Source organism: Marmota marmota, unplaced genomic scaffold (genome assembly GCF_001458135.2).
Source record: "Marmota marmota marmota unplaced genomic scaffold, marMar, whole genome shotgun sequence".
NCBI classification, from domain to species: domain Eukaryota; kingdom Metazoa; phylum Chordata; class Mammalia; order Rodentia; family Sciuridae; genus Marmota; species Marmota marmota.
This window is the reverse complement of record NW_026000283.1, coordinates 13,182,706-13,197,802: the sequence shown is the minus strand read 5'-3', so window position 1 is coordinate 13,197,802 and position 15,097 is coordinate 13,182,706. Positions and strand designations below refer to the sequence as shown.

Here is a 15,097-nt window from a genome sequence, read left to right as displayed (position 1 = left end):
ACAAAGGCAGATAGCAATGATCTACATGGCTTAACATTTCAAGGTAGGGAGTAAATTGAGATTCCAACATCAGAATTTATGAGGAGATGCTGAGGTTTTAGGAAGGATTATTATCTGGTCAAGAAGAACCAGAATTTATGAGGGGCCCCTCAGGTTTTAGGGAGAGAAGAGGGGAGGGGAGGGGAGGGGAGGGGGGATAGTAGAGGATAGGAAAGGCAGCAGAACACAACAGACACTAGTATGGCAATATGTAAATCAATGGATGTGTAACTGATGTGATTCTGCAATCTGTATATGGGGTAAAAATGGGAGCTCATAACCCACTTGAATCAAAAGTGTGAAATATGATATATCAAGAACTATGTAAGGTTTTGAACAACCAACAATAAAAAATTTAAAAAAATCTGAGGGAAAGCAAATGGTGTCTAATTAATTTTATGATATATAGACATGAAATCTTCAAATAATAGTCTAGGAAAGTAAATGGATAGTAGGAAACACTTCATGAGATGGAGAAATGCCATGCACTAGAGGTAATGGTGAGATTTGGGTTGATGGCAAAGCTTCACAGATGTGTTTTAGTTTTCATTGCCTTCATCTTTCCAAGGTTTCCCTAGAAAAGACCATTAAATAATTTGATAGATATTTGCTTAATATCTGAAATATCATATTTGATTGTTTTAGTGGGTGTTTTTATTTTTTAAATATGAATTGATTAGTTTACATAGTAAATAGTTTGGGACTGAATGTGATGAATTAAAATATTTATATGTTTCATATTCTTGCTGAATGACTGAAAGTGCCACTAAATATCACTCCTGTTATTTCAAAATCTCTATAACATAATAAGCCCCCTATCAATTTATGATATCCAACTAGACTACTAACCAGCTAATTTTCATTGATTACACAGGTCTAACTTTTGAATTTACTTTAAAATGCTAAAATATTAAATATCAAATGATACACATTGCCATCTATTTTATATAAAGTCTTGTGTATTAGACTCCAATGTCCTTCATTCATCCTCTTATAATTATATACAATTATGATAACTGTGAAATATATTGAAGTACTGTAATTAAATTAATGGAATATACCCACTCAATTCTATAATTATACTTGCATATCTATTTATAAAAATGTCTATAATCTATTGCTTTCTTATTGTTTCTAGTAAAACAAAGTCAGCTAAATTTAGGAAAATTAGTAGGCAATTTTTGGGTTTCATTTTGCTTTACAGATTTCTATAAATAATTTTGATACCTCAACGTTTCTAGTAGGTTTTTTTTTAAAAAAAAACATTCTAAAACTGGGCCTTAAAGTGATGGAATCTTTATGATTCAGATTTTTGCCATATTAACTAAACTTGATTTTTTTCCCAGAAAGAGGCTGGAAGTGAAGTGTGCTTTCATAAGTATGTACCCGTAGTGTTTGTGCAAATCCATGTTTTGAGGTGAAGGGGTGCTCTCTGCAGTTAAAAATAACAGAAGCAATTGCTAAGCAAGAAGAGAAGCATGTCCACTAATGTCTACTTTTACATTCTCATTGAATTAAAATATATGCTGGCAAGCTATAGCATAGAATAAAACTATGTTATTATAAATGAATTATAATTTCATTTTGGATATATACCCAGTAGTGAGATTGCTGCATCAAATGGTGGTTCTAGTTTTAATTTTATGAGGAACCACTATAGTCTTTTCCATAAGGACTGTACTAATTTACATTTCTATCAATGGGGCTCATGGGTTTCCTTTTCTCCACATCCTTGCCAACAGTCCTGCTCCTGGGTGTATATATCTAATGGAAATGAAATCAGTAGGTCAAAGAGACATCTGCACTCCTATATTCATTGCAGAACTATTCACAATACTCAAGAAATGGAAACAGTTTAAGTATACATTAACTGATTAATGGATAAAGAAAATGTGGTGCATATATACAGTGGAATTCTATTTAGCCATAAAAAGAATGAAATCTTATCATTTGCAACAATGTGGATAGAACTGAAGATAATGTTAAGTGAAATAAGCTGGGAACAAAAAGACAAGTATCACATGATGTTACTCACACATGGAATCTAAAAAAAATGATCTCATGGATATTGAAAACTAGAACAGTGAGACCAGGAAAAGTGTGTGTAGTGGAGCAGTATTATTAAATATTGATCAGTGGTACTGAGTTATGGTTAGATAGAAACAAGAAGTTCTGGTATGCCATTGCACAGTAGAGTGAATTTAGATAATAATAGTATACTTTATGTTTCAAAGGGCTAGAAGAAAGGATTTTCAAAGTTTTAACAATAAAGAAATAATGTCTGAAGAGACAAATAAGTTTAACCTGATTTAAACATTATGCAATATATGCACGTATCAAAACATAACTCAATTAATATGTATACTTAAATGTTTTATGAATCAATTAAAAATAAAAATATAAAAATATTTAAATTAGTAGAGTTAAAAGCTCAATAAAAAAATTCAAATTTATTTTACTTTCAGTCCTAGTCAAGTATTTTACCAAAGTATATGTGGAACAAGTATTTATATCTTTTATGGTGGTATTAAATTTTGGAAGAATTTATTCAAAGTAAAAATAGAAATTTTATTCATTTCATATTATTACCTTCTGGCTTGTTACCTGATTATCTTAGTTCTTAATGGTATTTTAGTTTTAGTTTATTTGATAAATTACTTCTTTGGAATGGGATCAAATGGTTAATCATATATGCAATAAAGTCTAATCTATAGCATTGTCTTTTCATTTTTTTCTTTTTGCAGGCAATTTTAATATGGTCACTGGTGAAATTTCAGAGACCCACATATGGTGAAATTTCATACCCTGACTGGGGAGTTGCTCTGGGCTGGTGTATGATTATTTTCTGCATTATTTGGATTCCAATTGTTGCTATCATAAAAATAGTTCAGGCTGAAGGAAACATCTTTCAAGTAAGCATATTAAATTGTAAAATACTTTATATAAATTATTTGTCAGAAAAATGAACATTAATTTACTTTATATGGCAGTAATATGAGATTATATGCAATTAAGTAATAACTCTTTCTTCTTACTACTTCTATACTTGATATAATCATCTGTTACTAGTACATTACATTGTCTCCCTGTATTAGACTATAAGCGCCTTGTGAGAAGTCTTGTCTGTCTTGTTAGTGGATCATCAAGACCTATTACAGTACTTAACATACACCAGTTAAGATAAATATAAAAAGCAAATGACTTGTGATATCTTTGGGATAACTCAGTACATTGTAGAAAGTCATTTGCTTTTTATATACATAATCTTTACTTTTTTTCCCTTTATTTTATTTATCTTTATGTGTTGCTGAGGATTGAACCCAGGGCCTCGCACATGCTAGGTGAGCTCTTTACCACTGAGCCACAACCCAGCCCCATAATCTTTACTTTTAAAGCCTCATCTGGTTATAACACAAGTCCTAGTAGTGTGTGTGTTTTGTTTTTTTTTTGTTTTTTTTTTTTTTTAGACTGCAATAGGCTTGGTAAATTATCTCAAACCCTATGTAGACCTTGGATCATCCTTTCTCCATGGAGGCTTAGCGGGTAGATTTGATTATGAATTTTTACTAGAATAATGACAAGGAGCCTTAAATTAAGTAAATCCTCTTACTAGAAGGATCCAAATAAATATTTTGACATTGTAACTTCCTTTCCTTCGTTCTTAAACCACATGCAACTATACACTAGTTTAGATCCTCATCTCACCCTCACCTCAAAGCCAGATGGAAATCATGTAAATTCAGTGAAGGTAACTGTAAGTGAACCTGTTACTCTAATGAGCTCACATGCCTTCTGAAGTCATTTACATATTTGATTAGTTTGATTGTTAGTATGATTCTATTAACACTTAGGTAATAATTTATTTGATTGTAATTTCTTCTTAGACTGCATTATTGAGTATTTAACTCTAACTTGCTATTTAATTATTGTTAGCATAGAAACTTAAAAATTATAAACGAAAATATAGTTTAATATTCAGTACAAGTAGGTAATAACAATTTATTTAATTTCTTCTTAGTAGACTGCATTATTAAGAATTTAGATTCACTTTTCAACTTTTCTATGATTCTTATTTCATTTTTTATCTTCTGGCTTGTTACTTGATTATCTTAGTTCTTAATTGTATTTTAATTTTAGTTTATTTGATAAATTACTTCTTTGGAATGGGATCAAATAGTTAATCATATATGCAATAAAGTCTAATCTGTCTTTTCAATTTTTAATTTTTGCAGGCAACTTTAATATGGTCAAAATTAAAGCATAGTAAAAGATTTGCTTGTTAGCAAAGAAACAAAATGTTGGAATTAAGTTATAGTTTAATATTTGTTTGCAGATTATAACACTTATATTCTAAGACAGGAATTTTTTGTTTTTCTCATTTCAGCGCATTGTAAGCTGCTGCAAACCAGCTCCTAACTGGGGTCCATACCTGGAACAACATCGTGGGGAGAGATATAAAAACATGGTAGAGCCTAAGAAAGAGATTGACCATGAAATACCTACTATTAGTGGCAGCAGAAAACCAGAATGAGACCTCATTTTTTAAAATGGTTGTTGTATAATGTGATTTTAGAGTAGGGGTAATTTTTATTTATTTGTATGTTAGCTGAGTAGAAAAATATATATGCTATGTTCACAATAGGGTAATAAGTATTTTTCACCCTTAAGCAGGAATGTAATATAAAATGTGAATCTATTAATGTTTAACAATGTGCTTATATTTCTTTTAAGATTAGCTATCTGTATAATATGCACACAATTATTTCACAGTGAAATTTAAAAAATATTACCATAATGTTTTTCTAATACATTGAATGCTTTATTTTGAGCTGTTTCTGTTATGTAACTTGAAAATTATTATTTCTTCTATTTTCTTAACATAAAACCTTTCTTTTTCACAAGTTGGGGGAATATCAGTGTATTTAAAAGAATGTCTTACAAACTAAGGGCCTCACTTAGAAACATCATAAATATGTTGAAAAATGACTATTCATATTATATAAAGATTATAGTTTAGTGCTTTTGATCCAAATATGTCTAAAAACTTCATGCATTTATGGTTCATGTTTTCTATGTGAACTTATTGACAGGACAGGAGAAATAAGAATACTTTGGCCAGTAAGGGATAAATATAGAAAGTGGAATATAGGTTTCCTTATATTCTGTCTTCCTTCTTTAGGTTGTATTTGGAAGAAAACTATGACACATCTAATTTCTATTGTCTAGCAACATTAAGAGTTCATTATATTCTCTGAATATTGGTTTAATTTCACATAAAATATGGATCAAAATATTAATGAGAAAATGGTTTTACTCAAAATTTGCATTTAATAATCATGATATATGGCTAGTCTTATGTGAATAAGTTAGTGATTATGGGTGATAATTACATATTTACATATTAATAAGAGATAAACTTGTCCAAAAGGAAGATTCTAAATCCTTGTTTCCTTACTATTGTTAATGAAATAGATAACTAACAGCTTTATATTTTGATTGTATTTCATTGAGAATTGGTTTAAACATCATAGCCTAGGACAATCAACACTGCCTAACTATACAAGGAATTTCTCAGCAATTTTTAAGATTTTTTTTAACAGGCTTGAGGGAATTATGGCACTGAAATTATATGTAACATCATCTGTGTGATGTAGACATGCATTTTTTTTGTAGGGAGAGAGTCCATAGTTTTCATCAGAGTACCAAAATGACTTAGGAATCAAAAAATTTTAAGAATCACAAATGCTGCTGCTGGTTTTTATGCTTGGCAAGTGACTGACACTAGAAGGAATTTTTTCCTTTTCTTTTTTTAGGAATAGTTTTTCTTATACATTTTAAATCCCTTTTCCTTTCAATTTAAGATAAAGGAATAAAGTATTAAGGCATTTCTTTAATTTATACTGATAATTTATTTTGAGGGAAGGGGGCATCAAGGTAAACAGGCCTGAAATTGAACCATATAAATGAATTATGTTTAAATAATATCAGTGAATTATGTACATATGGATAATGAACTCACATTTGATATCTTGAGGGTTTTCTTTGAGGTAGGTTAGATGATGTTAGAAAACTTCAAGAGATTAATTCCTTAGCTAGACCAGATTTTGTAAAATATTATTTGAAAGAGATAACTGAGTAGTGCTTAGAAATACTTTTTCATATTTTTAATCCACATTACATTACTTGCATGCTACCACTATAATTTGGTGCTATTTGAGGTGCAGATTTTTCACCAAAGAGAAAAATGCATGGCATTTTCTATAGGTGACTTGCAATTCAGGGAAGATTTTGGCACATTTTAAATAAAAGAATATCTAATGGGAGAGGGGATATATGAAGTGGAAGCAATCCTTTTCAAAAGTTGACCACAAAGACTAGTTAAATGTTTGTCACTATCTTCACAAGATCTTAATGAAGCTCTTGGCATATTGCAGGTTGCCCAATGATAGCTCTTATTACTATTACACAGATTCAACAGTGTCAAGAAACAGTATTCTGAATAATAGAAACTAGTTCCATCAAATTCTACTTACTTTAATTCAAGCATGGAGATAATTGCAGTATTATGCTGTAAACCACTAGAGAAAACTGTTTTTCACTCTTGAATGAAATTATAATCACTATGTCTCAACTATTTTTTGAATGTAGCTTATTGTAAAAAAAAAAAAAACAAACAAAAAACTTTTGGACTGATTTTCTTACTGTATTGTTCTTCCATTCCTTCCCCAGTAAAATATATTTTAGCAAGTACATGTAATCAATTCTTTAAATAAAATATGAGTAAGAAAATCAATAAATGTTTGGATTTTGTATCTGACTTGATATCCCCTTCCCTTTTAAATAATAATTCATTTGGTATAAACACATAATCAAATGAATTCACTCAAAGTGTCTTTAATGATTGCTTCCACTGTCATTACATCTTGTAACCTTTTCAGTGGATTCCTGCTTAAGTAATGCACCAGTTATGCCCTTGATAATTAGGAAATTTTCCAATTCAGCCAGCTTGTATTCCACGATCCTGAGGTTTACCAATATTCGCTTCTGTATTGCTATTGAGTGTGGGAAATTATTTAAGATATCCCGAGAGAGGTTGTTGACTGAAAGACTATCAGTATTGCTCCTAGGTGACCAAGAAGGAGAAGTTCTTACTAGTGCAAGAGAAGTCGAATTTGATGATGTTTCACCAGTGTTTCTCTGTAAAGGAAATTATACATATGTAGTTTATTGATTGTAGTAATTTCCAAATACTACCAAATAACAACTTAGTTACAAAAATTAACTGACCTCCCCTAAGAGAGATTAAAAATGTGTTGAATGACCACATTGATTCAAAATATGTTCTGCCCAGACAGACTGAGAGAAAAAATATCAAAGTAGCCTTGTTGCTCCAAAGTGCTATATGCTTTTGCTTACACTTCTTGGGCAGTCCAGTGGGTCTACATGTAGATGCTGTCTTTGACCCTTATCTAAAAGTACTTCATTTGCAACTTGAAACCAGGAAGTCCATATTTAAACATGAAATACTGGTAAATGTCCAGAGAGCTCCCACAACGATGGCAGGAGAAGCAAACAGGAACACGGGGGTTGTAGAAATAAGAAAAGAAAAAGAAGTAGTTACAGATTCTTAAAATGGGTCATGGTGGTGGGGAATGGGAACTTTTAACTACACATTTCTTTCCAAGTGGGTAGAAAGGTAACTATATCACTTAATGATTTGGAGCTATTTTATATCAGTCCACGAGACGAATCACTGACCAAAATGCGGGAATTGCGGAGGATGAGGATCAGGAAGAAATAAAAGTCTGGAGCTTTGTGGACAGAAAAGAGGAATGATGACATCTCCCCTTAATTCTTATTTTATTATCTTTCTAGAGTTTTGAAAACATACTCCCTGATCCACGTATTCACCTAGCTTCATCTAAGTCCAATCTCTTACATACATACACCTTTACCTGATGTCGTTTTTTCCATAAGACAATCAAAAAGGCGAAAGTAACGCAGCTCAGTAGAAGGAAAAACGTGCTCATGGTTCTTCCTTGTCCACTTCTCTTTTCTCAGGACAGATGCACTCAGCTGGCAGTTGGGAATCAGGGGGCCGGTAGCCACCCGGCCGGTGGAAACCACGGGCCAGAATGGTAGGTGCCTCTCACTACCTGGTGTGACTGGGATACACAATTCCATTGAGCTTTATATACTGGAATGGTGTGAGACCTCATAATCGGTACGCATACACGTGGGAGTAATACACCACAATCCGATGACGTAAAAACTAGCCTTCAGGAAGCCAGGAGGCACCTAGCAACCACCCACCTTGTTACTGTCTCAGGTCATTAGGAGAGTGAGAAATAATGAGGGAAATTGTGATTTCCAAGAATTTGAACCATTATAGACGTACAGACTCTAAATAGACTGGTTAAATATATGATATAAAAAATGCTCTTCCCTCCTTTTGTCTGTAAAGTATGTCTTTGCTGCAGCCACTCCAAGTTTCATTTCAAAAAGTTCAGGTCTGGTGTGGTGGTGCATGCCTATAATCCCTGTGACTTGGGAGGCTGAGGCAGAAGGATCATAAATTTGAAGCCAGCCTTAGCCACTTAACAAGTACCTAAGCAACTTAGCAAAACCGTATCTCAAAAATAAATAAATAAACAAATAAACAAACAAATAAATAAATAAATAAAAGGGCTGGGGATGTGGCTCAGTGGTTAAGCACCCCTGTGTTAAATCTCTGGTACAAAAAAAGTTGAAGAATAAGATAGAAATGCACTGTAAAACATAGTTACCCACAAATTGTAAGTCACTGACATAAAAAGTATCTCCTCCACACTTCCATTGCTATTTTAGGATTCATTCAAACCCCAGTCATATTGCAATAGTTAAGTACATGGTTTTTTAAAATGTTATGGTTAACAGTGATTTTAGGAACACTTCTGTATATAAATCCTCATTACAAGTTTGTATTAAAGGTATTTTTAATACCAGGCCTTTTTTTTGCAAGTGAGGAAAAAGATTCAGGTTTTAAACTCATTCATAGCTAGTAGAAAAACAGGAATGCTTGGAGTTTTGAGTTCTGAGATAAACTCTTCCATTCCTTCACCCTCATTCACATCCCCCAAACCTCCATCTCCATTCTGAGTTGTGCACATCAAATATTTAATATTTTCCAACAAAGAATTGAAGTATACTTTGATTAGCATTAATGAGAGGCAACAGATACAGGAGTCATTGCACTAGAAATGTTAGATGTGTTCAAGAAATTTATTTAAATGTGGAAGAAAACACTGAAGAACCAGAACTAAAGACAATAACCAGGCAATCTCAGGGTGAATGTTAAACTTCAATCACTAACTCTGCTTGAGGAACAATTCTCACCTTCATATTGGTAGGAAGGAAAGGAATTGCATTTCATAAAATACTATTTTCTAATGATTGGTTTAAAGTTTAAAGTTTTATTAATTCAACAAATATGTACTAAATACCTATGTACTGGGCACTGTGTTATATTCTGGGAATAGGATCATGTGCAAAAATAAAGTCCACCTGGAATGTGTGCTCTAGTATGGGAGACAGATATTAACCTAATACAAAAATTAATGTAAAACTGCTGGAGTACGAATGATAGCAAGAAGTACATGGTGGCATGGGAACTTATGAGATATGGAATGTAAATAAGAGTAAGATCCTGGCTTTATGGTTTAATCAATTGGGTGAAGTAACCAAGTATGGAGTTGCTGATCATGACTTTGGTTTGGGACATGTCAAGTATGAGCAATTCAAGACATGAAACATTTGATCTCAGAGAAATAGTTGAAGACATGAATTTGTTAGTCATCTGCATGTTTCTGATAACTGAAACTCTAGATATGGAAGAGATTCCCTAATGTTACTGTAAGATGTGCAAATAGAAGTCAAATTAGAATAAAGCCTTGAAGGATTTCAATATTTAATAACTGGGTAATAGCACTTCTATTGGTGTGCTATTATGATTGTCTTGAATATAAATTTCTTGTTTCACTGAATAAAATTGAATGAAGCCCACTAATCTTAATCAACAGAATTTTAAAATTTTGATTGTACCAATATCCAAGGGAAAACTTCAGATTTCTTTGAAAGTGTATGTGTGTGTGTGTGTGTGTGTGTGTGTAGTGTAATGTTATAATAAAAGACTTAAACTTTTAACCAATTAAAGTGTAATGTTCTGTGGCAATACTTACATTTGTATCATTGTGTAAACATCACCACCAACCATCTTTAGAACTTTTCATCTTCCCCAACTGAAACTCAGTATTAATTAATCCATTTTTTCTCATTGTCCCAGATATGGAACACCTATCAAAATTTAAATTGAGCAGCAAATATAACATTGATGTTAACTTTGAAGAAATATTGGGTTTAGAGGTCTATTCTTTTGAGAAAAGTAATAAGTGAAGTGTTAGAGTGTTTGAACACACACACAAATGTACTGAATATATCTGAATCTTTTTCCTCATTTGTAAAAAAAGGCTTGGTATTAAAAATACCTTTAGTACAAACCTGTAATGTACACACACACACACACACATTTGTGTGTGTGTGTGTGTGTGTGTGTGTGTATGATTCACAGCCTATTTTAAGCCACCCATGTCAATTTCATTGACATATTCATAGAATTGAAACCTTAGGACTTAACAAGTTGAACACTAACTTCCTGTTCTACTCTCCCACAAGTCCCTAACAACTAGCCTTCTGCTTTATGTATTCTGCTTTCTATATCTATTAATTGGACTACAATAAGTACTTCATATAAGTGGAATTGCATAATATTCATAATTCTCTGAATGGTTTATTTCATTTAGCATGATATATTCAAGGTCCACCATATGACACATGTCAGAGTTTCTTTTTAAGACTGAATAATATTCCATTATATGTATATACTATGCTTTGCCTTATCCATTCATCCATCTATGGACACTTGGGTTATTTACATGTTTTAACTGTTGGGAATAATTCTCCTTTGAACATGGAGATAAAAATGTCAACGAGGTTAGCAGGTTTTGTGTTGAGTTGTAGGAGTTTTTTACATGGTCTACATATTAATTTGACATCAGATATATGATTTGCAAAGACCTTCTCCCTTATTGTAGGTTACTTTCTCATTCTATTGACCATGTCCTTTAATATACAAAAATTTATCATTTTTGATAAAGTCCAACTCCCTTTTTTCTTTTTTATTGCTTCTTTTTATTTTTACATAATAGTAGAGTCCATTTTGATAAAATTATACATATATGGAATATAACTTATTCTAATTAGGGGCCCAGGCTTGTGAATGTACAGGATGTTGGGATTCACTGTGGTGTATTCATATATGAACATAGGAAAGTTATGTCAGATTTTTTCCACTGTCGTTCCTATTCTTATTTTTTTAACCTTCATTTTATTTATTTATTTATTTATTTATTTATTTATTTATTTATATGTGGTGCTGAGAATCGAACCCAGTGCCTCACACATGCCAGGCAAGTGCGCTACCACTGAGCCACAACCCCAGCCCCTGTCCTTCCTGTTCTTTTCCTCCCTCTCTTCCCTACATTTCCCTTTGTCTAATCCTCTGAACTTCTATTCTTAGCTTCTATATATCAAAGAACATATTCTCCCTTTGGTTTTTGGGATTGGCTTATTTCACTTAGCATGATAGTCTCTAGATCCATTTACTGGCAAACGTCATAAAGTCATTTTTCTTTATGGCTGAGTAATATTCCATTGTGTATTTATACCACAGTTTATTTATCTCTTCATCTGTTGATAGGCATCAAGTTTGGCTCCATAAGTTAGCTATTGTAAAGTATGCAGCTATAAATATTGATGTGGCTGCATCACCGTAGTTGCTGATTTTAAATCCTTTGGATATATACTGAGGAGTGGGATAATTGGGTCACATGATGGTTCCATTCCAAGTTTTTTGAGGAATTTCCATACTACTTTCCAGAATGGTTGCACCAACTTGCAGTCCCATCAACAATGTATAAGTGTACCCTTTTCTTCACATCCTAGCCAATATTTATTGTTATTTATATTCTTAATATTTGCCATTCTGATTGGAGTGAAATAAAATCTCAGTGTAGTTTTAATCTGCATTACTCTAATTGCTAGAAATAGTGAACAGTTTTTTTTCACATATTTGTTGACAATTAATAGTTCTTCTATGAAGTGCCTGTTCAGTTCCTTTGCCCATTTATTGATTGGGTTATTATTATTTTTTTGGTGTTAAATTTTTTGAGTTCTTTATATATACTGGAAATTAACACCTTATCTGAGGTGTGGTTGGCAAAGATTTTCTTCCATTCTGTAGGCTCTCTATTCATCTCACTAATTGTTTCTTTTGCTGAGAAGAAGCTTTTTAGTTTGAATCCATCCCATTTATTGATTCTTGGTTTTAATTCTTGTGCTATACAAGTCTTATTTAAGGAAGTTGGGGCCTAATATGACATGATGGAGATTTGAGCCTATTTTTTCTTCCACTAGGTGCAATTTCTAGGTTCTTAATATACTTTGAGTTGAGCTTTGTACATGGTGAGAGATAGAGGTTTAATTTCATTTTTTATATGTGGATTTCCAGTTTTCCCAGCACCATTTGTTGAAGAGGCTATCTTTTCTCTAATGTATGTTTTTTGCGCCTTTGTCAGTATAAGATAACTGTAATTATGTGGGTTATTCTCTGTGTCCTCTATTCTGTACCATTGGTCCACCAGTCTATTTTGCTGTCAACACCATGCTGTTTTTGTTACTGTTGCTCTGTAGTATAGTTCAAGGTCTGGTATAGTGATGCCACCTGCTTCACTCTTCCTGCTAAGGATTGATTTAGCTATTCTGGGTCTCTTATTTTTCTAGATGAATTTCATGACTACTTTTTCTATTTCTATGAGGAATGTCATTGGGATTTTCATTGGGATGGCATTGAATCTGTATAGTGCTTTTAGTAGTATGGTCATTTTGACAATGTTAATTCTGCCTATCCAAAAACAAGCGAGATCTTTCTATCTTTTAAGCTTTTCCTTAATTTCTTTCTTTAGCATTCTATAGTTTTCATTGTAGAGGTCTTTTACCTCTTTCATTGATACTGAAGTATTTTTTGAGGCTATTATAAATGGGGTGTTTTTCCTAGTTTCTCTTTGAGGATTTGTCACTGATGTACAGAAATGCCTTTGATTTATGAGTGTTGATTTTATATCCAGCTACATTGCTGAATTTATTTATTTGTTCTAGGAGATTTCTGGTGGAACATCAGAGCACTAATCTCTAGGATATATAAAGCACTCAAAAACCATAACACCAAAAAATAAATAATCCAATCAATAAATGGGCCAAGGGGGCTGGGGATGTGGCTCAAGCGGTAGTGTGCTCGCCTGGCATGCATGCGGCCCGGGTTCGATCCTCAGCACCACATACAAACAAAGATGTTGTGTCTGCCAATAACTAAAAAAGAAAAATAAATATTAAAAAAATTCTCTCTCTCTCTCTCTCTCTCTCTCTCTCTCTCTCTCTTTAAAAAAAATAAATGGGCCAAGGAACTCAACAGACACTTCTCAGAAGAGGGTATGCAATTAATCAACAAATGTAAAAAAAGGCTCAATATCTCTAGCAATTAGAGAAATGCAAATCAAAACTACTCTAAGATTTCATCTCACTCCAGTCAGAATGGCAGCTATCAAGAATACAAACAATAATAAGTGTTGGTGAGGATGTGGGGGAAAAGGAACACCCATACATTGCTGTAGGACTACAAACTGGTGCAACCCATCTGGAAAACAGTATGGAAATTCCTTGGAAAATTTGGAATGGAACCACCATTTGACCCAGCTATCCCATTCTTCGGCTTATACCCAAAGGGCCTAAAAACATCATATTACAAAGACACAGCCATATCAATGTTTATAGCAGCACAATTCACAATAGCTAAATTGTGGAACCAACCCAGATGTCCTTCAGCAGATGAATAATATGGAAACTTTGGTATATATACACAATAGAACATTACTCAGCATTAAAAGAGCATAAAATAATCATGGGATCTGCAGGTAAATGGATGGAGTTGGAGAATATAATGATAAGTGAAGTAAGCCAATCCCCCCAAAAACCAAGGCTGAATGTTTTCTTTGATGTGAGGATGCTGAGTCATAATGGTGATGGAGGGGGAGCATGGGAGGAAAGGAGGAACTTTATATAGGGTAAAGGGAAGGGAGGGGAAGGGAGGGGGCAAGGGGGTAGAAATGATGGTGTAATGAGTTAGACAACATTACTGTAAGTACATGTATGAAGATTCAAATGATGTGAAAATACTTTGTGTACTATCAGTGACTTGAAAAATTGTGCTCTATATGTGTAATATGAAATGAATTGCATTCTGCCATTGTATATAACAAATTTGATAAAAAAATAATAAAAAAGAATATTTCAATGTATTAGAGATATAATCATATGCTTTTCTTACATGATCACAAGATTATTATTAACATGTTTCCTAATACTAGCATATACTTTCATCCTGACAAAAATCCATGAGGTTATAGTTTCTTCTTTTTGATGCCAAATTCAGTTTGGTGGAATTTCAGAATTTCTGCATCTATATTCATTACTAAGATTGCATTTCAGGGTTCATTTTGTATTATCAGTGTGAAATATTTTAATATCAAGATATTCTGGTTTCACAATTGATTGGATAGCTTTCCACATTGTTTATCCTTCAAAATAGTTAAGAAAATAATAATTATCTAAGAAGGTTGAAAAACTCCTTTTTTTTTTCTATCTTCATTCATTGTTTACTGAAATACTCCAGGAAGAACTGGAGATGTTTTGCCAAAACTTCTATCAGAGGATAAAGTATTACTAAAACAAAATAAATGATTTGCATAAAAAGAAATTCCAAATGAATTTTAGAAATAAATTTTGCAATGGAGTTTTCAATTTTTGAAAGAAAAAACTCCATTAGTGTTTTGATAGGGATTTCATTAACTTTGTAGATTACTTTAGGTAGTATTCAAACTATCTTAATTATTAGAAGTTTTCCAAACCA

The 15,097-nt window shown here is 32.6% G+C and overlaps 1 protein-coding gene across 1 annotated transcript in view; it reads left to right on the top strand.

Annotated features, from left to right (window-relative positions):
* Slc6a14 (solute carrier family 6 member 14) overlaps positions 1–6,828 on the top strand; it is a 29,407-nt gene extending 22,579 nt beyond the window's left edge. Inside the window, exons 10-11 of the mRNA XM_048797111.1 lie at positions 2,754–2,951; positions 4,424–6,828. Of these exons, the coding sequence (XP_048653068.1) occupies positions 2,754–2,951; positions 4,424–4,570 (345 nt within the window). The 3' untranslated portion in view covers positions 4,571–6,828. The remainder of the gene's footprint in view (positions 1–2,753; positions 2,952–4,423) is intronic.
* Positions 6,829–15,097: the final 8,269 nt, after the last annotated feature.